The sequence below is a fragment of the Bombina bombina genome, chromosome 5 (assembly GCF_027579735.1).
Source record: "Bombina bombina isolate aBomBom1 chromosome 5, aBomBom1.pri, whole genome shotgun sequence".
Lineage (NCBI taxonomy): Eukaryota > Metazoa > Chordata > Amphibia > Anura > Bombinatoridae > Bombina > Bombina bombina.
Window position 1 is genome coordinate 1,053,198,330 of NC_069503.1, and position 25,451 is coordinate 1,053,223,780.

The following is a 25,451-nucleotide window of genomic DNA, read 5'->3' on the forward strand; positions in this document are numbered from 1 at the left end:
TAATGTATTATTCTTCATTTAGTTCTATGTTACAGAATCATATTTAAACAGTTTTTTTTTTTTTTTACCAATTATCCAAGTATAGTCCTAGAAAACTCATTATATGCAAAACAGTAAGTCAAGTAATAAACGTAAACAGCAGCTCTAGGTTAACATCAAATTTGAAACATGCTACACAATAATTTTACCGAAAATAACAGGCAAAAAAAACGAAAACCGAAATAGCCAAAAATGCCATTTTCGGCCGAAACTTTCTGCGGCCGAAATTTCGGTGCATCCCTAATATAATATAATATATATATCTATAGCTCTCTCTCTATATCTCTATCTATCTCTATCGGTATATATCGAACCTATTATTCCATCGATTATAGAGGTAAATATGTAATGTTCACAAAGTACTTTATAAGATATTAGACACAACAAACTTCTGATGCTATAAATAACAATACACTATAGAGGTTAAACTAATGCGATGTATACAGTTTACTCATAAGGTATTACTGAAAATTTCATTTTTTTAAAAAACTTATAATATCAAAAACAGATTCACACTACCTACGATTTAGAGTTCATACTTTAGGAGTACGCCGTACGGTTAACACTTCCATCATTAGATCTGGTAACCATGATGACCGATCCTAATTAAAGAATAGAATTTGGCTAATCCGCCCCATGCCTTGACAAAGTCACGTTGCAGTGCCGAAACGTGTCGGTGGGCGGGGTTAACTATTGACCACGAGTGTGTTAGCATTGTGAGTGCTTGAAACCGGCTACAGAACCAAGGAACGATTGCTTAATGCTAGTTGTATCAAGTACTGAATTTAGGATCTAATATTAGAATACCTGTCCTGCGATTTGTGCGGATTGATTAGTGACAAATAGTCACTAAGCAGGATTTTGATTATATTTATATATTATATGTTATGTCTAGTAGTGACTCGTGTAAACTGCATTAAAATTACCCCAGTAATTAATATTGAAGTAAACCTGGCAGCACTCGCTCTTAGGTATTAGCTTGGGACGCTAAACTGAGATAACCTATTTAAATATCTGGTAAACCAGAAATAAAGGTATATATGTAATAGTCAAGATAACCCTCTCTATTCACTGACCTACACAACACACAATCCGTGAGTCATAATTAACCCCACAGCCTTTTTCAATTGTCCATTTGTTTTTAATATGTGGTGGAGGCAATAAAGGAATTTAAAAGATGTATTAGAAGGGACTACCCATACATCTATAACCCCCCCACTATAAGTTTAATGTATTGTGTTGTCATTTAAGCATATATGTTCAATAAAGTGTTGTGTTTTTAATATTATATACTGTAAACATTGGGTATTTCTAAACTCAGGACAAAATTTAGAAACTATTTAGCATTGGTGTTTTTTGGTGGTTCTAGATGTCTAACAGATTTTGGGGGTTAAAGTTAGAAAAAATGTGGGTGTGTTTTTTTTATTTTGTTTTTTTATTTTAATTTTGGCATCATATTTTATCTTTTTTTGTTTTATAGTAAATCTATATGATATGATGAAAATAATGGTATCTTTAGAAAGTCCATTTAATGGCGAGAAAAACGGTATATAATATGTGTGGGTACAGTAAATGAGTAAGAGGAAAATACAGCTAAACACAAATGTAAAAACAGCCCTGCTCCTTAACGGTAAGAAAATTAAATGGTCTGGTCACCAAGGGGTTAAAAACAAGTGAATGGCAGTATGTGAGTTCCTTTTGTAAAGGGACATGAAACCCAAAACATTTATTTCATGATTCAGATAGAGTACAATTTAAACACCATTCCAATTTAATTCTTTTATCTGATTTGCTTCATTCTTCAAATATCCTTTGTTGAAGAAATGGCAATGCACATGGGTGAGCCAGTCACACAAGGCATCAATGTGCAGCCACCAATCGGCAGCTACTGAGCCTATTTAGATATGCCTTTCAACAATCATGTCAAGAATGGAGCAAATTAAATAGAAATAAATTGGAAGTTGTTTAAAATTGTAAGTTCTATCTAAATCATGAGAGAGAAAAATGGGTTTCATGTACCTTTTAACTATGTTCCCTCCCTTTCCACTAAAAGCTCTTATGCCCTACATTCCGCTTTATGAAACATTAGGATATCTGGTTATGTATTTTCTGTTGCAATACACTGATGCTCCCTCTGCTTTGAGACCACTATCGCTCATATATAATGACTTATATTAATTAGTTTAGATCATATTTGTTATGGTTTCACTTAGAGCTGTAGTAGCCGTCAGTACTGCCTCTTTTAATCTGTGTTACCCTCTAAGCTCCCTCCTGTATAGGCTGTGAATATTCCAGACCAGAGCCAATAACTAAGTAAGACACAGGGGGATAGTTTGGAGGGCAGTAGAAAGCACCGGAGGCAGCGATGCTTTTAAAGGGAATCACCATGGCATTTTCAGAGCGCTTATTCTTACAATTGCGTAGGTAGATTTTTTATAATGGTTGCACTCATATGCTTTTTTTTATTTATTGGCTCACCCAGTGTGTTCAGCTAGCTCCCAGTAGTGCATTGCTCTGGAATTCACCTGGCAACAAAGCGCAGAAAATTTGTTAATAGAAGTAAAATTGTAAGTTGTTTAAAATTGCATGCTCTATCTGAATCATGAAAGTTTAAAATTTTGACTTTAATGTACATTTTTAAGAAAACTTTTTTTTTTTCTTTCTTTCATACTAGTGTTATTTCACGCCCCCTTTTTCTGTTAAAGGGACATTATACACTAGACTTTTCTTTGCATAAATGTTTTGTAGATTTATATAGAAAAATAAGCTTGAGAGATGCTAAACAATAAGTTCAAGTAGTGATGGGGGTGCCCAGGTATATATAAATTATATCAAAAAGAAAAATAGAAAAAAAATACCCATAGGCACTCACTTAGAAATAGATAAGGGTGCTTGGGGGACCAAACTTAAAACTTAACTTTTAATAAGCACATAATAAAATGAGTTATAGTACCAGAAAGGTACTGTATTAAAAACAGAGAACAATAATTTAAATGTTCACTTTGTAATGTATATGGTATCTCGCCCCTGAAACTAGGGAATTTTTTTTTTTTTTAACGGACACCTGAAATTAAAGCACTATAGCCCTTTAGAGTTAGTAGCACTACACCCTGTTTGCTACAAACGATAGCACTTGAAGCTTTCCAGAGCACTATAGCACCTTAGACCAGGTAGAGTTACACACCTGGCTTTATACAAAAAGCTTGCACTTAAACATTTTTATTTTTTTTTTCCATTTATGAACTAGGCACCATTAATCCACATGTTTTCTTAAGATTAAAATATTAGTTGTTCTGTAAAGCCTTCTCCCAAACAAGCAGCGTTAAATTTAAGGACACTGAGGTCATTCACCACGTACACACATGTCTATTAGTAAAGATATATATATACATAAGCCACCGTTGGTAGCATTTCTTATTGGACTAGTATATAATTAGAAAACACTTAAGTTTTGTGGCTCCGCCCTTTGAGACTAATTAACGTTACGCCTTAACTAACTTTGGTGCGGAATTAGAGATTATTGTAGTCAAATATTACACTCAGGAAACTAGAATCGCTTTTTTTTTTTTTTTTTTTTTTTTTTTTTTTTTTTTTTGTGAATCCTGATTGATTCCCCACATCTGCCTAAGCTATACAGTTAGTAGAGGACGTAATTTTAAATAAGCATACGTCCTGTTCATGGACAAATATACGTATCAAAAGAGTTCTCCTTCCAATATGCCTCCCAAAGCCAAGGAAAAAGAGGGGAGCGGTAGGAACCTGGACTCCAGTATTGCTTCCCCCCTAGACAAAAGTATTTCTAACCCGCCTCCTATTAACTTAACAGAATTTGCAACTGAAGTGGCAAAAATCCTGACACCACAATTTGACATGATTAAACAGGAGATCAGAAACGAGATATCTAGTCTCACCTTAGAGGTTAGACAGTTTTCATCAAGACTAGACAAAATGGAGACTAGAATCTCGGATCTGGAAGACAGACTTAATGTAGTGGATCCAATTTTGGATAATCACAATAAGATTACTGCCTCCATGCAAGCCAAGATCGAGGATCTTGAGGATCGCTCGAGACGTAATAATCTTAAGGTGATTGGTCTACCTGAATCTCCAGAGTATCAAGATTTAATGAATTTTGTCACTACTACACTACCACAAGCTTTGCAGATTCCAGTTCCTGCCGCTTCCTTTCAGATTGAAAGGGTTCATAGGATAGGCCAACGACGGGATCACAATGAGGCTACAAGACCCAGGCCAGTAATCTTCAAATTTAAGAACTTTCAAGACAAATTATTATATCTCAAACATTACAGGAAATGTGGTTCTCTCTCTCTAGGCCCTCATAAACTACTTATGTTTCAAGATTTCTCTTCGGAGACACTAACTAAGAGAAGAGATATGTCTTTTTTTTTATGGGAGACTGCAGAGAGACAACTATAATATAAGGTTGATATACCCGGCAAAGCTAGTAGTTTTGAAAGATGGTGCCACACACACACTTAATAATGTTATGGAGGCGGAGAATTTTTGCAGGGAAGCTGGGGTACCATGAAGAGCTATATAGCTCTAGTAAGTAGATGCTTAAAGCGATTAAACTAGAATACAGGCTTTTAAGAGAGATGCACTTGTTAAATATGCAGTTGCATTTCCCGATTGGCTTTGTAGTAGGGATGGTAACTGTGGGTAGGCTGGGAGGGGGTGTGTTGGGTATGTGGGGTTCCTGTCTTTCTTTTTTTTTTTTTTTTTTTTGTGCTTGTTCTTCTTTTTCTCTCCTCCCTTTACTCTTCTCCTCTTCCCCCCTTCCTTTAGATACGTCACCCTTCGAGATGGGGTATTGCGATTCCCCATAGAAATGAGATTATTACGAGCCACCTACTCCCGCTTGCTAGGGATTTAGATGAATAGTGTTATTAACCTTAATTTACTATCTTGGAATATAGGTGGTATTAATTCACCTATCAAAAGAAAAGCTATAATAAAATATTTGGGGAAATTTAATCCAGACATAGTTCTTCTTCAAGAATTACATCTAAATGCCATTGAAATACCCAAACTAAAAGCTAAGTGGGTGGGGGAAGTTGTGGCAGCCCCATTTACCTCAAGGAAGCGGGGGGTCGCAATTCTATTAAATCGGAATTTAGAATATCAAATAATCAATATTGAATCTGACCCCGAGGGCAGATTTTTAATATTGGAAGTGGAAGTCAGGAATATTAGATATATACTTTGTAATATATATGGACCCAATCAAATCGACCACAAATTCTGGGCAGCTCTCACCGTGAAACTACACAGATTTATAGGGTTAAATTTAATCATTGCGGGAGACTTTAATCTTCTAGCTGATCCCATCCTCGATAATTCTAAGAAAAGGATATTATATAGTAGAGGCAGGAAAGTGAGGATTTTTCAGAAATTGTGCTCCCATTTAGGCGTGGTCGATCTGTGGCGGGTACAAAATCCGGATGTCCGTGCCTATACATGTGTCTCCCATGTCCAACGTTCCTTTTCTCGGCTTGACTACTTTCTAGTCTCCGAGGCATTATTGGTTCGGAATTGGGTTACAAGAATCGACGACATAGTTATTTCAGACCATGCGGTTATAGCGCTGAAATTAGTTTCGGGCCAAAAACATCTCGGTAAGAATCATATTTATTTTCCTAAATATCTGTCCAATAACGTCAAGTTTCAGAATCACCTACGTTTAAAGTGGGCAGAATACTGTAATAACAATGGGAACTATATAGACAAAATCGAGACATTCTGGGAGGCCTCTAAGGCCGTCTTGCGTGGTGAGATTAAATCCTTTTCACGCTATTGGACAAAAAACTGCAGCTTAGTGTCCAGGCAGTTAGCCAATCGTGTTAAGAACTCATACCGAGCGTATATTCATAGACATACTAGAGAACACTGGGAAGCATACATTACAGCTAAGGCACTGCGAGATACGCATATGAAACAGATTAATGCCCAGGAAGAATTTAGATTGAAAGCAAAATATGGAGGCTTTACAGGCAGATCGGCCAAGTTCCTAGCTAGATTGGTTAAATCCTCGCCCAGACATGCAATAGCTTCTATTAAGCAAGGAAATAGGAGATACACGAATCACGCTGACATAGAAAAAGTATTTTTTGAGTTTTTTTAAGGATCTATATAGGCAAGAGTCAATTAAACCTGACAAAAAAGAAGCTTTCTGGGGTAAGATTAAAGTACCACGTTTATCTATGGAGCCAGAGATGCCATTAATGCGCCTATTACCGGGGAGGAGATAATGTGGGCAATCAAGAATGCGAAATCCAATAAAGCTGCCGGACCAGATGCGCTCCCTATTGAATACTATAGAATTCTACAAATCGAGATGATGCCTATACTAATTAGACTATTTAATTTCTATTTTTCTGACAATATGAAATGTTCTGCATCTTTTACAGCAGCAAATATCTCATTGATTCCGAAAAAGGGCAAGGATCCCGAGCTGCCAAGCTCTTTCAGGCCTATCTCGGTCTTAAATACTGATTATAAGCTGCTTGCAGCAATTGTTTCGGCATGTTTGAAACCCCATATGGGCGATTTAGTTCATGAGAATCAATCGGGTTTCATGCCCGGCCGCAACCCCGTAAGGAATATGAGGAAATTATTAATACTGATTGAGTTTTACTGGAATAGGCATAAGGCTATGGTACTCCATGAGAATATAGACAAGGCCATCTTAATTAACGATCGATGCAGAGAAGGCCTTTGATAGGGTAAGTTGGGATCATTTATTCTCCACGCTGGATCAATTTGGCTTTATGGGTTCGTTTAACAACTATATACGCTTAATTTATAGCGTACCCTCTTCTGCGGTGATTATTAATAATGTATCTACCCAAAGTTTTGACCTATTTAGAGGGACTAGACAGGGCTGCCCACTCTCCCCCTTCCTGTTCAACCTTAGTGTTGAACCATTGGCAATTAGATTACGGCAAGAATTGGATGGGATCACCCTGGCAGGGGAGAAGCTGGTCCTTTTACTTTATGCGGACGACCTCCTGGTATTTCTGTCTAACCTTGAGGTCTCCCTGCCCACCTTACAGAGTATTACTCAAGAGTTTGGAGAAATCTCTGGATTTAAGATCAATATGTCTAAATCAGAATTAATGTGGCTAAGTAAGAAGCCCGCACTGGACATTACCCATCCTTTTCAAGAAGTCTCCCAGATTACATATCTTGGACTAAGATTATCCAGTAACTCGGAGGACTGGTATAGGTTAAATCATAGGATTGTGATAGAGGCTTGTAAGAAAAAGCTTGAGCAATGGGCCATGCTTCCAATATCCCTATCTGCTAGAGTGACCCTAATTAAATCAGTTATCTTTCCAAAACTTTTATACATTCTGCAGAATATCCCTTGGTTTTTGCACAAGAAAGATATCACTATATATAATAAGGCCTGTTCCAAGTTTTTGTGGAATGGCAAGAGACCGCGGATCGCCTCGTATAGGCTAATGAATTCTAAGGTATCAGCCGGCTTGGCGCTTCCCAACATTCAGACATATAACTTGGTCATCATAGCTAGATTTGCATTGGACTGGTTAACGGGGAAGGGACAAATTTCCTCGTTTACCTGGGAATCTAAGATTGTGGCCCCCTTCCAGTTGAAGGCTCTACTACACTGTCCATTTACCTCAATTCCATCTAATATATTCTACCTAGGTACTTTTAAGAATGTCATTGGGGCTTGGCAAAAACTATGCGTTGAAGCAGGTAACTTGCCATACGTTTCCCAATACCTACCTATAGCTGGTAACCCTGAGTTTGGTCCAGGTCTCTCTAATCAGATATTTAAGGAGTGGGAGTCTAAATGCCTCCAAACAGTGGGGCAAATACGAGATATAGGGGGTCACCCATTACTATTTCAAGAAATTGCAACGAGATTTGACCTAGGTGCGCGCGAGTTCTACTCCTATCTCCAAGTTAGACACTTTCTTCAGGAACTTTGTAGGAAATATGGAAATAATTGGTCCATGGGCGACCTGCAGGCTTTGATCTCCGCTTATGCGGTAGGCTTATACGCAGTTTCCCCTTTGTACCTACTTCTAAATCAGAAAGTTTCCAATCTACAAGTGAGTGAGATGGTAGTCAGGTGGAGTAGTCATTTTTCCGGACATAAACGAGCAGACCATTGTGGGGAGCTTTAAAATAATCCAACAGAGCTGGGTCCCGACTTCATGGAGGGAATCACAGATAAAGATTGGGTCGCAGAAGTACCTTACCCCTAAGGTTTTATCTAAATGGTACAAAACAAGAGTTACCTGCTCTAGATGTTCATCTACAGAGGCTGATATATTCCATTGTTTATGGAGCTGCCCCAAAGTAAGTCAATACTGGGGGAAAATTATATTTTGGATGATGAGGGTCCTGAAATTAGATCATAAATTAACTCCAATAGAGGTTTTCTTTCTGGTTAAATTTCAGGGTAGAGTTAAGAACTATAACCTAATAAATACCATTATATTAACAGCACGTAATCTAATTTTTAAAACATGGAAAGCATCCGTTGCACCTACAATGGCGCAATTTAAAAAGGCACTGAGTAGCCAACTTATAACAGAGCAGTTTAATGTACCATACCCACAAGAAAAATATGTAGCGGGATTCTTTAAAAAATGGGAGATTTTTGTTAGATCTTTACCTCTCTTACAGCAAAAAAAGCTTATTAAGCCATTTAGAAATCTGGAATTTGTCCAGATGAACATATTAGCAGGCCATTTTCCCGGAGAATGGGCGGAGATCAGTGACTGAGTATCTGTCGGAGGAGGAGGGGGGGGAGAGAGGGGGAGGAGAAATTTAGGTGTTTTTTTTTTTTGTTTTTTTTTTCGTTCGTTTGTCTGGTTTTGTCTAGTAGTCCAATGGTTGCAGCTGTTTGTGGGGGGGGGGGAGATATAGAAGAAAACAACAAAGATGTAGGAAATAGTTCACTGATAAGAGTTATGTGTTCACTATATGCACTTTTTACATGCATGTATATGCCCGACTTAAAGGTTTTGGAACGACTTGAATTGATGTACGGGCCTCTTAACTATTTATCCACTTATTTATCTATTTGTATATTTGCATACATTGTCGTTAATTAATTATGTTTGTATTTGCTTCCTTATTGCTCTTCTGATATATTGTGACACCTATTGGTTAAATTGGATAATTATTGTTATTGTAGTAAATTCCTATGTCTTTGATATAAATAAATATTAAAAAAAAAAAAAAAAAAAAGAGAACAATATTACTAAGTATCACTGTCTGATTCCCTGCAAAAAGATACAAAAGTATCTCTACTCAAAAATTAAATAGCATTACTAAACAAACCATCAACCTATAATCGCCCAATAAGGACACATTACAGGATAAAGAAGCCCATTGTGGAGAATACTGATGTATACCTACTCCAGCTTGCTCCTGTTTGTATAAAAAGTATTTTCATATGCAGAGGAAGGGAGAGAGTGTCTGCTTTTTTTGCTATAGAACCACTTGCAGTGGTTGTTCCAGCTATTCTTTTCAACAGAGCTAAACTGGGAGCTTCTAAGTAAGTTTTTAAACGGTTTTATACTGGATTTTTAGATCAGTGTCTGTGCATATTATTCTTTATAGTAGTGTCTATTACATGCAGTTAAATGAAAATTGGTGTATACTGTCCCTTTAAGTTCAATTTACTGTTGTTTTAATTAGCAAGAACAGAAAGTTTACCCAACTGGCTATCTTAAAATATATATTTAGTGCTATTGAATTATTCTGTCTTTTTTTTTTTTTTTTTTTTTTCACTCCTCATAATAATTATTTTAAGGTTGTTTTTTTTTTTTGTTTAAAAGAGATTAACCTGCCGGTCTAACCGAACAGAAAACAAATTCACGTGATTTTTTTTCCCTGCAGGTAGAGCACTGGTGGATGTCATTTTGCTAGCACCTGATGTGCCTAAACTGAAGGACTGTGCTCTTGCAGTGGGGGCAATAAAGCACTTGAAAGAATGGCATTCTGCCAAAATCACTATTTATTCTAAAGAATGCAAAGGGTATGGCGTTTTTTGCTTTCCTTTTGGTTATTAGAGGTATTTTTGTTGTTGTTTTTTTTACCTGTAATTTAATAAAACAAATACAACTTTATAGATTCTTAGCAAAAATGCATAACTTATGTATTTTATTTTACTTTTAAATATGTATTGTTCCTGTCTATCAGTACTGCTCTGGGAGTTACCAGGATCAGCCAGTCAACATATTAATTGTTATTGTTTAAAAAGATAGATAACGCCTTTACTACCCATTTCCCAGCTTTGTACAACCAGCATTGTTATTAATATACTTTATAACATTTAAACCTCTAAATTTCTGCCTGTTTCAAAACCACTACAGTCAGCCTCTTATCACATGCTTTTGTATTTGCTTTTCACAACAAGAGACTGCTAGTTCATGTGGGCCATATAGATAACATTGTGCTTACGCCGGTAGGGTTGTGTATGACACTAAAATAATTGGCTAAAGTACAAGTCAATAGAAAGTCAATAGAAAATAAATAAATAAATAGCCATGTGATCAGGGGACTGTCAAAAGACGCTTAGATTCAAGGTAATCAAAGAGGATAAAAGTTTATTAATATAACAATGTTGGCTGTGCAAAACTGTGGAAGGGGTAATAAAGGGATTATCTATTTTGAAACAATACAAATTTTGGAGTTGACTGTCCCTTTTATACAGCTTCATTTTGTTTTAAAGGGACAGTCTAGTTAAAAAATGTAATGCTCTAATTCATTAGAGCATGTGATCTTAGCACCATCAATGCATCAGCTCTGTGTTAAACCCCCTCAAAAGTGTTAAATACTTAAAGTCCTACTCAAGAGCCACAGAGAACTACTGGTCCTGATCAGGATACAATCGGTGAGCCTATCACCATCAATATTCACGCAGCACCAACAATTGAACCATCACACAGCACCAACAATCAACAATTGAACCACACTTCAACGTTCTCAATAAAAATGTGAAATTGGCCTGCAAAATCAGTATGATTATGTATAGATTATAATCGTTGTGTTTTTTTATTTTCTGATCTTGATTGCAGATGGCAAAAGATAGCACATTTCCTCTCTGCTGGTGTAGTGAATTATGAGAATCCTGAGGCTTTAATTGATCCAGAAGAGCTATGGAGGGGTTCAGTTGAAATAAGTGAAACAAAGGTAATAATAATATAGAACTAAAAATCTGTGCTGCTTGTTTTTACTTTGCTAATAGATGTTTTCCCTATAGTTTCAGTATTGTGTGATATTGGTGGGTTTGGATTATCTGTTTGTAAAATTAGGATAAAAGGAAATGGAGGTATTGCCTAGGGCGGAATAAATAAATATTTATTGAATTAATATTGTATTTCTACCTGCAGTAAAATTTCTCATAAAATTTTAATCAGATTCACACTTTAATAAAGTTATTTAACTTGTCAGCTTCTGTGAGAACTAACGCAGCGCTTGCTGACCAGACAGATAGGGCTTATTGGCATCCCAAAGCGTATTACAGGAAATAAGATTAGTGTTTCAGTTAAATGTTTATTTAATCTAATAAGTGTTAACCTTTTTATACTTTACAAATTAGCAGAAGTGTAATGTTGAATCTGTTTAACCCTTTTGAATAAGTTCAATACATTGTAAAAATGAGAATTTGTTGAAAAATACAATGCTCTAAAGTAATAGAACATATTATTTTTACACTAACATGTCCCTTTCAACAAATTTGCCACATTTTTTACTTTTTTTAAAATTCTCTTGGTCATGTGATTTTATACTTTTTAGTTTAAATTTAGAAGTTTTTTTATGTGATTTTTTTTTTTTCCATAAACAACTTTTATTTTTTTATTTTTATATAAATATATATAAAAAATTTGTGTATATTTCTCTCTTTGTCTCCTAGTTTAGTTCTGATGTTGAATTTCCAGAATTTTGTATACGTTCTACCACTGAAGGAAGTTCTCAGGCATCTTACTTAAGACTCAGTACTACATTAAAAAGTCATGTGGATAAGACCAAAGCTGCGTTACCAGAGGTAATTTTATTTTTATTACTCCAACAGGTGGTAAAGTACAGGGACCATTAAACATGGCTTCTAGTAATAGCTGAATGCCAACCCACAGAACTAAGCCTTAGTATATTTAAAATAATGTAAAACTGCAAAAGATAAAATACTCTTATGTGTCTGTTAAAACATTTTATTATTGCGCTTTTGACTGTAACTATGTGTTTAACTCCTGCAGAGGGGTTAAACACATAGTTAAATAGAGCAGCAATGCTCCCATGTGACCTAGCTGAACACATCTGGTGAGCCAATGGATATTTGTGTAGCCACCCATCATCAGCTAGCTCCTCTGTAGTGCATTGATGTTCCTGAGCTTACCTAGGTGTGGTTTTTCAACAAAGGGATACCAAGAGAACAAAGTAAATTTGATATAAATACATTGGGGGGGGGGGGGGGGAAGCTCTATCTGAACCGTAAAAGTTTAATATTAACTTTTCATATAGGCTTCCCTTCTGCATAATATATACCATTGTCCGCTTCCTCCATTTAATGTTTTAGCAAATGTGTTTCTCTGACAATGCTTTTGTATGAGCAATAACAAGCAATAATATAATATCTGATGTCCTATATTTTGCAGGTTTTCCATTACTTTGGTTCGTCACTGGAGTTTGTTCAGATGGTGATGCTTTCTGAACTCCCATCATATTTTATATCAAACTGTATGTTTGAACTGTATCCTTCTTTAAAGTGCCATTAAATACAGTGCAGTTGTATAATCTAAAAGTGCATAATAAAAAGACCACCATACAATCGCACTGCAGTAGATTTTCTGTCAATTTGCTGACCCCTTGTGACATCCATCAGCCAGTCACAGACTTATGTATACACTGTGAGCTCTTGCACATGCTCAGTAGTAGCTTGTGCCTCAGTGCATATAAAAATACTGTTTACAATTTGATGATGGAAGTAAATTGGAAAGTCTATTAAAACTGCATGTTCTATCTGAATCATAAAAGTTTAATTATGACTTTAGTGTCCCTTTAAACAAAATGCAAAAAGTTGTTTGTTAGCTTTTGCTATACCATTTTTATACCACAAATACAATTCTAATGCTTAAAGTTTATCCTCTAGAAATGTCTGTGTTGTGCTTTAGGCATTATATGATGATGATTCTTTGCTTCAAGCAAGTACTTATCTCTGTAGGCTTAGGTAGAACAGCTCTGACACTCAAGTCAGGAGTTTAGTTCTGCCTATATTTATTTCATTTCTTCATTTGGTTATACTTTGTCCATCTTAAAAAAAATAAGTCAGATTTTGTTTGGGCATTTTTATAGAGCTTAGTTTAATTTAAAAGTTTTGTATTTATTTAGCAAGTATATTGGGTTCTTAAAGGGACTGCACCTTCATATCTGAAAAGTATTTTACAATGAATAAAATAGCTTTCTTTCATGTAATTGGCAAGAGTCCATGAGCTAGTGACTTATGCGATATACAATCCTATCAGGAGGTGGTGAAGTAAGTTTGTGCTAAGATTTCTACGTTGATATGCGCTTCTCAGCATTTTTGAAGCCTGATTCCTCTCAGAATACAGTGAATGTCAGAGGGATGTGAAGGGAGTATCACCTATTGAATACAATGGTTTTCCTCACGGGGATCTATTTCATAGGTTCTCTGTTATCGGTCGTAGAGATTCATCTCCTACCTCCCTTTTCAGATCGACGATATACTCTTATATTCCATTACCTCTACTAATAACCGTTTCAGTACTGGTTTGGCTATCTGCTATATGTGGATGGGTGTCTTCAGGTAAGTATGTTTTTATTACTATAGACACTCTCAGCTATGGTTTGGCACTTTATGTATTTATATAAAGTTTTAAATATATGTATTGTACTTATATTTGCCATGATTCAGGTTTCAGTATATATATATTTTTTTTTCTTACCTGGAGTGTACTGTTGTGTGTCATACTTGGCGCCAAATATTTTCATTATTTTTGACCCCATTCCTATTTGCCTCTTGCCTTTTTTTTATGTCAGAGGGCTATTCTGTTTGCATTTTTTCCCATTCCTGAAACTGCCATATAAGGAAATTGATAATTTTGCTTTATATGTTGTTTTTTTTCTCTTACATTTGCAAGATGTCTCAATCTGATCCTGTCTCAGAATTCACTGTTGGATCCCGTCTACCTGATAACAGTTCTACCAAAGCTAAGTGCATTTGTTGTAAATTTGTGGAGATTATACCTCCAGCTGTGGTTTGTAATAGTTGTTATGATAAACTTTTACATGCAGAAAATGTATCCATCAGTAGTAGTTCATTACCTGTTGTTGTTCCCTCAACATCTAATGCACAAGATATACCTGTAAATTTCAAAGAATTTATTTCTAATTCTATACAGAAGGCTTTGTCTGCCATTCCGCTTTCTAATAAACGTAAAAGGTCTTTTAAAACTTCTCATAAAGATGATGAATTTTCAAATGACAAAAACATACTGAATTATCCTTCTCTGATGAGGATCTATCTGATTCAGAAGATCCTGCCTCAGATATTGACACTAATAAATCCTCTTATTTAAATTGGAGTATATTCGTTCTTTGTTAAAAGAAGTGTTGATTACATTGGATATGGAGGAAACTAGTCCTCTTGATATTAAAACTAGTAAACGTTTAAATTCTGTTTATAAACCTCCTGTGGTTATTCCAGAGGTTTTTCCAGTTCCTGATGCTATTTCTGATATGATTTCTAAGGAATGGAATAAGCCTGGTACTACTTTTATTCCCTGTTCAAGGTTTAAAAAGTTGTATCCTTTGCCAGAAATTAGATTGGAGTTTTGGGAAAAGATCCCCAAAGTTGGAGCTATCTCTACTCTTGCTAAATGTACTACTATTCCTACGGAAGATAGTACTTCTTTTAAAGATCCTTTAGATAGGAAACTTGAATCTTATCTAAGGAAAGCTTATTTATATTCAGGTCATCTGCTTCAACTTTTTGGTTGGATACTTTAACGCAACAAGTATCGGATCATGATTTGTCTAGCATTGTTAACTTGATTCAACATGCTAATAATTTATTTTGTGATGCCATTTTTGATGATATCAAAATTTTATGTTAAATTTATGTCTTTAGCTATTTTAGCTAGAAGAGCTTTGTGGCTCAAATCTTGGAATGCTGATATGACTTCTAAGTCCAGATTGCTATCTCTTTCTTTCCAAGGTAATAAATTATTTGGTTCTCAGTTGGATTCAATAATTTCAACTGTTACTGGGGGGAAGGGAGTTTTTTTGCCTCAGGATAAAAAACCCTTTGGGTAAATCTAAAGCTTTTAACCGTTTTTGTTCCTTTCGACAAAATAAGGAACAGAAACCAAATCCTTCTCCCAAGGAATCTGCTTCCAATTGAAAGCCTTCTTCAAATTGGAATAAATCCAAGCCATTTAAGAGATCAAAACCAGCCCCCAAATCCGCATGAAGGTGCGGCCCTCATTCCAGCTCAGCTGGAAAGATGTTTGGATCAATTCAGTCCAAAATCATTGGATTCAGAGTATTGTCTCTCAGGGGTACAGAATAGGATTCAGAGTGAGACCGCCTGTGAAGATTTTTTTTCTCTCACGCATTCCGGTAAACCCAGTAAAGGCTCAGGCTTTTCTAAAGTATGTTTCAGACCTGGAGTTATCAGGGGTAATCATGCCGGTTACTTTTCAGGAACAGGGTCTGGGGTTTTATTCAAATCTATTCATTGTCCCAAAGAAAGAAAATTCATTCAGACCAGTTTTGGATCTAAAGATTTTGAATCGATATGTAAGAGTACCAACTTTCAAAATGGTGACTATAAGGACTATTCTGCCTTTTGTTCAGCAAGGGCATTATATGTCCACAATAGACTTACAGGATGCATATCTTCATATTCCGATTCATCCAGTTCACTTTCAGTTCCTGAGATTCTCTTTTCTAGACAAGCATTACCAATTTGTTGCACTTCCTTTTGGCCTAGCGACAGCTCCAAGAATCTTTTCAAAGGTTCTAGGTGCCCTACTCTCTGTAATCAGAGAGCGGGGTATTGCGGTATTTCCTTATATGGACGATATCTTGGTACTCGCTCAGTCTTTACGTTCTTCAAAATCTCACACAAATCAACTAGTGTTGTTTCTTCGAAGACATGGTTGGAGGATCAATTTACCAAAAAGTTCTTTGATTCCTCAGACAAGGGTAAGTAACCTTTTTAGGTTTCCAGATAGATTCAGTGTCCATGACTTTGTCTCTAACAGACAAAAGACGTTTGAAATTGGTTGCAGCCTGTCGGAACCTTTAGTCTCAGTCATTCCCTTCAGTAGCTATGTGCATGGAAGTTTTAGGTCTCATGACTGCAGCATCGGACGCGATCCCCTTTGCTCGTTTTCATATGAGACCTCTCCAGCTTTGTATGCTGAACCAATGGTGCAGGGATTATACAAGGATATCACAATTAATATCCTTAAATCCCAATGTTCGTCTTTCTCTGACTTGGTGGTTAGATCACCATCGTATAATTTTAGGGGCCTCTTTCGTCCGTCCAACCTGGACTGTGATCACAACAGATGCAAGTTTTTCAGGTTGTTTGGGGATCTCTGACAGCACAAGGGGTTTGGGAATCTTAAGAGGCAAGATTACCAATCAATATTTTGGAACTCTGTGCGATTCTCAGGGCTCTTCAGTTTTGGCCTCTGTTGAAGAGAGAACCCTTCATTTGTTTTCAGACAGACAATGTCACAACTGTGGCATATGTCAATCATCAGGGTGGGACTTACAGTCCTCAAACTATGAAAGAAATCTCGGATACTTGCTTAGGCGGAATCCAGCTCCTGTCTAATTTCTGCGGTTCATATCCCAGGTATAGACAATTGGGAAGCGGATTACCTCAGTCGTCAGACTTTACATCCGGGTGAATGGTCTCTCCACTCAGATGTGTTTTCTCAAATTGTTCAGATGTGGGGGCTTCCAGAAATAGATCTGATGGCATCTCATCTAAACAAAAAACTTCCCAGGTACCTGTCCAGGGATCCTCAGGCGGAAGCAGTGGATGCATTGACACTTCCTTGGTATTATCAACCTGCTTATATTTTCCCCCCTCTAGTTGTTCTTCCAAGAGTGATCTCCAAGGTCATCATGGAGCAATTGTTTGTGCTGCTGGTAGCTCCAGCATGGCCTCACAGGTTTTGTTATGCGGATCTTGTTCGTATGTCCAGTTGCCAACCTTGGCCACTTCCACGAAGGCCAGACCTTCTATCTCAAAGTCCGTTTTTCCATCAGGATCTCAAATCATTAAATTTGAAGGTATGGAGATTGAATGCTTAGTCATAGAGATTTCTCTGACTCAGTGATAAATACTATGTTGCAGGCTCGTACATATGTTTCTAGAAAGATTTATTATCTATTTTTGAAGACTTACATTTCATGGTGTTCTTTTCATAAATTCTCTTGGCATTCTTTTAGAATTCCTAGAATTTTACAGTTTCTTCAGGATGGTTTGGATAAAGGTTTGTCTGCAAGTTCCTTGAAAGGACAAATATCTGCTCTTTCTGCTTTATTTCACAGAAAGATTGCTAAACTTCCTGATATTCATTGTTTTGTACAGGCTTTGCTTCGTATCAAGCCTGTCATTAAATCAATCTCTCCTCCTTGGAGTCTTAATTTAGTTTTGAAGGCTTTTTCAGGCCGTTTGAGCCTATGCATTCTTTGGACATTAAACTACTTTCTTGGAAAGTGTTGTTCCTTTTGGCCATCTCTTCTGCTAGAAGAGTTTCTGAATTATCCGCTCTCTTGTGAATCTCCTTTGCTGATTTTTCATCAGGGTTGTGAATTCTATCAACATTAATAGAGAAATTGTTGTCCCTTCCTTGTGTCCTAATCCTAAGAATTCTTTGGAGAGATCCTTACATTCTTTGGATGTGGTAAGAGCTTTGAAATATTATGTTGAAGCTACTAAAGATTTCAGGAAGACTTCTAGTCCATTTGTTATATTTTCTGGTTCTAGGAAAGGTCAGGAGGCTTCTGCGGTTTCTTTGGCTTCGTGGTTAAAGTTTTTGATTCATCAAGCTTATTTGATGTCGGCTCAAGCCCCGCCTCAGAATTACAGCTCATTCTACTAGATCAGTCTCTACTTTGTGGGCTTTTAAGAATGAAGCTTCAGTTGATCAAATTTGCAAAGCAGCAACTTGGTGGTCTTTGCATACATTTTCTAAATTCTACCGTTTTGATGTATTTGCTTCTTCGGAAGCAGTTTTTGGTAGAAAAGTTCTTCAGGCAGCTGTTAGTTTGATTCTTCTGCTATTGATTTAAGTTTTTTCAGTGGAAAATGGCTGTTTTTATTATTCTAGTGACTCTGTTGCGTGGAGTTCCACATCTTGGGTATTGCTATCCCATACGTCACTAGCTCATGGACTCTTGCCAATTACATGAAAGAAAACATCATTTATGGAAGAACTTACCTGATAAATTAATTTCTTTCATATTGGCAAGAGTCCATGAGGCCCACCCTTTTTATGGTGGTTATAATTTTTTTGTATAAAGCACAATTATTTCCAAATTCCTTTGATGCTTTTTAATCCTTTTTTTATCACCCCACTTCTTGGCTATTAATTAAACTGAATTGTGGGTGTGGTGAGGGGTGTATTTATAGGCATTATGAGGTTTGGGAAACTTTGCCCCTCCTGGTAGGATTATATATCCCATACGTCACTAGCTCATGGACTCTTGCCAATATGAAAGAAATGAATTTATCAGGTAAGTTCTTACATAAATTATGTTTTTGTTTTTTCAAATCAGTATTTCTTTGTTATGGCTGAACTAATCACCAGCCTGTCCATATGCACATAGCAGTTCATACATGTGTGCTATGAGACAGATACTGTATTAGCCCTCTCTCTCCTCTTTAAGCGATTGTAAACTCCTGTAGAATTTAATAATATATAAAATAAGTTATGCATATTAAAACTAATTTGCTACATACTTTCATTATTTATTTTATTCCTTTTTTCATGTAATTTTGCTCCAAAAAAATGTGGCTTTTCTAATTCTCAGACGTGGGAAAAGCACCTTGCAGACTTCTCAAAACTAATCTTGCTTACATATGTCCCTAATTGGATTTAGCAGATTGATAACTGAAAAACAATTCACTTTATACCAACTAGCCTTGTTGTCTGCCGACTCAAACCCAGATTTGCTCCTTCAAAAAAGACAAGTGATGGGTTAAGTTTGGCTATTGATGGTGATCTATAATCAGAAATATATTTTAATTACACAGTGTTTACGGCCTTTTTAAATTTATTTTTAAGGTGGGTTGTCACTGATACCGATCAGTTAATTATAATTAGATATGAATTTAGGTCTAATCTATATCTAAACATATTTATACAAACACATTGGTATGTTTACATTTATATATTTACATAGTTGCAGTCCGTAGGTGCTGAAAGGCAACCTACTACCTGTGAGTTTTAGTTTAAGTACATATTGATGATTTTTTCTTCAGTGATCTCGAAAGCAACCAGTACCCTCACATCTAGTGCAAACAATCATTTTTCTTGTAATGACCATGATACTACATTTTAAAGGGACATGAAACCCAATTTTCTTTCATGTAATTAGCAAGAGTCCATGAGCTAGTGATGTATGGGATATACATTCCTACCAGGAGGGGCAAAGTTTCCCAAACCTCAAAATGCCTATAAATACACCCCTCACCACACCCACAATTCAGTTTTACAAACTTTGCCTCCTATGGAGGTGGTGAAGTAAGTTTGTGCTAGATTCTACGTTTATATGCTCTCCGCAGCAAGTTGGAGCCCGGTTTTCCTCTCAGCATGCAGTGAATGTCAGAGGGATGTGAGGAGAGTATTGCCTATTTGAATGCAGTGATCTCCTTCTACGGGGTCTATTTCATAGGTTCTCTGTTATCGGTCGTAGAGATTCATCTCTTACCTCCCTTTTCAGATCGACGATATACTCTTATTTATATACCATTACCTCTGCTGATTCTCGTTTCAGTACTGGTTTGGCTTTCTACAAACATGTAGATGAGTGTCCTGGGGTAAATGTATGAATGTAGATGAGTGTCCTGGGGTAAGTAAATCTTATTTTCTGTGACACTCTAAGCTATGGTTGGGCACTTTGTTTATAAAGTTCTAAATATATGTATTCAAACATTTATTTGCCTTGACTCAGAATGTTCAACATTCCTTATTTTCAGACAGTCAGTTTCATATTTGGGATAATGCATTTGAATTATTCATTTTTTCTTACCTTCAAAAATTTGACTTTTTCCCTGTGGGCTCGCGGGGGCTGAAAATGCTTCATTTTATTGCGTCATTCTTGTCGCAGACTTTTTTGGCGCAAAAAATCTTTTCCGTTTCCGGCGTCATACGTGTCGCCGGAAGTTGCGTCATTTTTTGACGTTATTTTGCGCCAAAAATGTCGGCGTTCCGGATGTGGCGTCATTTTTGGAGCCAAAAGCATTTAGGCGCCAAATAATGTGGGCGTCTGATTTGGCACTAAAAAAATATGGGCGTCGCTTTTGTCTCCACATTATTTAAGTCTCATTTTTCATTGCTTCTGGTTGCTAGAAGCTTGTTCTTTGGCATTTTTTCCCATTCCTGAAACTGTCATTTAAGGAATTTGATCAATTTTGCTTTATATGTTGTTGTTTTTTCTCTTACATATTGCAAGATGTCTCACGTTGCATCTGAGTCAGAAGATACTACAGGAAAATCGCTGTCTAGTGCTGGATCTACCAAAGCTAAGTGTATCTGCTGTAAACTTTTGGTAGCTATTCCTCCGGCTGTTGTTTGTATTAATTGTCATGACAAACTTGTTAATGCAGATAATATTTCCTTTAGTAAAGTACCATTGCCTGTTGCAGTTCCTTCAACATCTAAGGTGCAGAATGTTCCTGATAACATAAGAGATTTTGTTTCTGAATCCATCAAAAAGGCTATGTCTGTTATTTCTCCTTCTAGTAAGCGTAAAAAATCTTTTAAAACTTCTCTCCCTACAGATGAATTTTTAAATGAACATCATCATTCTGATTCTGATGACTCTTCTGGTTCAGAGGATTCTGTCTCAGAGATTGATGCTGATAAATCTTCATATTTATTTAAAATGGAATTTATTCGTTCTTTACTTAAAGAAGTACTAATTGCTTTAGAAATAGAGGATTCTGGTCCTCTTGATACTAATTCTAAACGTTTAGATAAGGTATTTAAACATCCTGTGGTTATTCCAGAAGTTTTTCCTGTTCCTAATGCTATTTCTGAAGTAATTTCCAAAGAATGGGATAAATTGGGTAATTCATTTACTCCTTCTAAACGTTTTAAGCAATTATATCCTGTGCCGTCTGACAAATTAGAATTTTGGGACAAAATCCCTAGAGTTGATGGGGCTATTTCTACCCTTGCTAAACATACTACTATTCCTACGTCAGATGGTACTTCGTTTAAGGATCCTTTATATAGGAAAATTGAATCCTTTCTAAGAAAAGCTTATCTGTGTTCAGGTAATCTTCTTAGACCTGCTATATCATTGGCTGATGTTGCTGCAGCTTCAACTTTTTGGTTGGAAACTTTAGCGCAACAAGTAACAGATCATGATTCTCATAATATTATTATTCTTCTTCAGCATGCTAATAATTTTATCTGTGATGCCATTTTTGATATTATTAGAGTTGATGTCAGGTTTATGTCTCTAGCTATTTTAGCTAGAAGAGCTTTATGGCTTAAGACTTGGAATGCTGATATGGCTTCTAAATCAACTCTACTTTCCATTTCTTTCCAGGGTAACAAATTATTTGGTTCTCAGTTGGACTCCATTATCTCAACTGTTACTGGTGGGAAAGGAACTTTTTTACCACAGGATAAAAAATCTAAGGGTAAAAACAGGGCTAATAATCGTTTTCGTTCCTTTCGTTTTAACAAAGAACAAAAGCCTGATCCTTCATCCTCAGGAGCAGTTTCAGTTTGGAAACCATCTCCAGTCTGGAATAAATCCAAGCCTGCTAGAAAGGCAAAGCCTGCTTCTAAGTCCACATGAAGGTGCGGCCCTCATTCCAGCTCAGCTGGTAGGGGGCAGGTTACGTTTTTTCAAAGAAATTTGGATCAATTCTGTTCACAATCTTTGGATTCAGAACATTGTTTCAGAAGGGTACAGAATTGGTTTCAAGATGAGACCTCCTGCAAAGAGATTTTTTCTTTCCCGTGTCCCAGTAAATCCAGTGAAAGCTCAAGCATTTCTGAATTGTGTTTCAGATCTAGAGTTGGCTGGAGTAATTATGCCAGTTCCAGTTCCGGAACAGGGGATGGGGTTTTATTCAAATCTCTTCATTGTACCAAAGAAGGAGAATTCCTTCAGACCAGTTCTGGATCTAAAAATATTGAATCGTTATGTAAGGATACCAACGTTCAAAATGGTAACTGTAAGGACTATCTTGCCTTTTGTTCAGCAAGGGCATTATATGTCCACAATAGATTTACAGGATGCATATCTGCATATTCCGATTCATCCAGATCATTATCAGTTCCTGAGATTCTCTTTTCTGGACAAGCATTACCAGTTTGTGGCTCTGCCGTTTGGCCTAGCTACAGCTCCAAGAATTTTTACAAAGGTTCTCGGTGCCCTTCTGTCTGTAATCAGAGAACAGGGTATTGTGGTATTTCCTTATTTGGACGATATCTTGGTACTTGCTCAGTCTTTACATTTAGCAGAATCTCATACGAATCGACTTGTGTTGTTTCTTCAAGATCATGGTTGGAGGATCAATTTACCAAAAAGTTCATTGATTCCTCAGACAAGGGTGACCTTTCTGGGTTTCCAGATAGATTCAGTGTCCATGACTCTGTCTTTAACAGACAAGAGACGTCTAAAATTGATTTCAGCTTGTCGAAACCTTCAGTCACAATCATTCCCTTCGGTAGCCTTATGCATGGAAATTCTAGGTCTTATGACTGCTGCATCGGACGCGATCCCCTTTGCTCGTTTTCACATGCGACCTCTTCAGCTCTGTATGCTGAATCAATGGTGCAAAGATTACACAAAGATATCTCAATTAATATCTTTATAACCGATTGTACGACACTCTCTAACGTGGTGGACAGATCACCATCGTTTAATTCAGGGGGCTTCTTTTGTGCTTCCGACCTGGACTGTAATTTCAACAGATGCAAGTCTCACGGGTTGGGGAGCTGTGTGGGGATCTCTGACGGCACAAGGAGTTTGGGAATCTCAGGAGGTGAGATTACCGATCAATATTTTGGAACTCCGTGCAATTTTCAGAGCTCTTCAGTTTTGGCCTCTTCTGAAGAGAGAATCGTTCATTTGTTTTCAGACAGACAATGTCACAACTGTGGCATACATCAATCATCAAGGAGGGACTCACAGTCCTCTGGCTATGAAAGATGTATCTCGAATTTTGGTTTGGGCGGAATCCAGCTCCTGTCTAATCTCTGCGGTTCATATCCCAGGTATAGACAATTGGGAAGCGGATTATCTCAGTCGCCAAACGTTGCATCCGGGCGAATGGTCTCTTCACCCAGAGGTATTTCTTCAGATTGTTCAAATGTGGGAACTTCCAGAAATAGATCTGATGGTGTCTCATCTAAACAAGAAACTTCCCAGGTATCTGTCCAGATCCCGGGATCCTCAGGCGGAGGCAGTGGATGCATTATCACTTCCTTGGAAGTATCATCCTGCCTATATCTTTCCGCCTCTAGTTCTTCTTCCAAGAGTAATCTCCAAGATTCTGAAGGAATGCTCGTTTGTTCTGCTGGTAGCTCCGGCATGGCCTCACAGGTTTTGGTATGCGGATCTTGTCCGGATGGCATCTTGCCAACCGTGGACTCTTCCGTTAAGACCAGACCTTCTGTCGCAAGGTCCTTTTTTCCATCAGGATCTGAAATCCTTAAATTTAAAGGTATGGAGATTGAACGCTTGATTCTTGGTCAAAGAGGTTTCTCTGACTCTGTGATTAATACTATGTTACAGGCGCGTAAATCTGTATCTAGAGAGATATATTATAGAGTCTGGAAGACTTATATTTCTTGGTGTCTTTCTCATCATTTTTCTTGGCATTCTTTTAGAATACAGAGAATTTTACAGTTTCTTCAGGATGGTTTAGATAAGGGTTTGTCCGCAAGTTCATTGAAAGGTCAAATCTCTGCTCTTTCTGTTCTTTTTCACAGAAAGATTGCTATTCTTCCTGATATTCATTGTTTTGTACAAGCTTTGGTTCGTATAAAACCTGTCATTAAGTCAATTTCTCCTCCTTGGAGTTTGAATTTGGTTCTGGGGGCTCTTCAAGCTCCTCCGTTTGAACCTATGCATTCATTGGACATTAAATTACTTTCTTGGAAAGTTTTGTTCCTTTTGGCAATCTCTTCTGCCAGAAGAGTTTCTGAATTATCTGCTCTTTCTTGTGAGTCTCCTTTTCTGATTTTTCATCAGGATAAGGCGGTGTTGCGAACTTCTTTTGAATTTTTACCTAAAGTTGTGAATTCCAACAACATTAGTAGAGAAATTGTGGTTCCTTCATTATGTCCTAATCCTAAGAATTGTAAGGAGAAATCGTTGCATTCTTTGGATGTTGTTAGAGCTTTGAAATATTATGTTGAAGCTACTAAATCTTTCCGAAAGACTTCTAGTCTATTTGTTATCTTTTCCGATTCTAGAAAAGGCCAGAAAGCTTCTGCCATTTCTTTGGCATCTTGGTTGAAATTTTTAATTCATCTTGCCTATGTTGAGTCGGGTAAAACTCCGCCTCAGAGGATTACAGCTCATTCTACTAGGTCAGTTTCTACTTCCTGGGCGTTTAGGAATGAAGCTTCGATTGATCAGATTTGCAAAGCAGCAACTTGGTCCTCTTTGCATACTTTTACTAAATTCTACCATTTTGATGTATTTTCTTCTTCTGAAGCAGTTTTTGGTAGAAAAGTACTTCAGGCAGCGGTTTCAGTTTGAATCTTCTGCTTATGTTTTTCATTAAACTTTATTTTGGGTGTGGATCATTTTCAGCAGGAATTGGCTGTCTTTATTTTATCCCTCCCTCTCTAGTGACTCTTGTGTGGAAAGATCCACATCTTGGGTAATCATTATCCCATACGTCACTAGCTCATGGACTCTTGCTAATTACATGAAAGAAAACATAATTTATGTAAGAACTTACCTGATAAATTCATTTCTTTCATATTAGCAAGAGTCCATGAGGCCCGGCCTTTTTTTGTGGTGGTTATGATTTTTGTATAAAGCACAATTATTCCAATTCCTTATTTTATATGCTTTCGCACTTTTTTATCACCCCACTTCTTGGCTATTCGTTAAACTGAATTGTGGGTGTGGTGAGGGGTGTATTTATAGGCATTTTGAGG

The 25,451-nt window shown here is 36.9% G+C and overlaps 1 protein-coding gene across 2 annotated transcripts in view; it reads left to right on the forward strand.

The window, feature by feature from the left end:
• The window catches only part of MTBP (MDM2 binding protein), a 201,350-nt gene that overhangs the window by 12,336 nt on the left and 163,563 nt on the right, over positions 1-25,451 (forward strand). For both annotated transcript variants that reach the window (XM_053715325.1, XM_053715326.1), the window contains exons 6-9: positions 9,943-10,081; positions 11,124-11,238; positions 11,963-12,094; positions 12,702-12,796. In XM_053715325.1, coding sequence (XP_053571300.1) covers positions 9,943-10,081; positions 11,124-11,238; positions 11,963-12,094; positions 12,702-12,796 — 481 coding nt within the window. The remainder of the gene's footprint in view (positions 1-9,942; positions 10,082-11,123; positions 11,239-11,962; positions 12,095-12,701; positions 12,797-25,451) is intronic.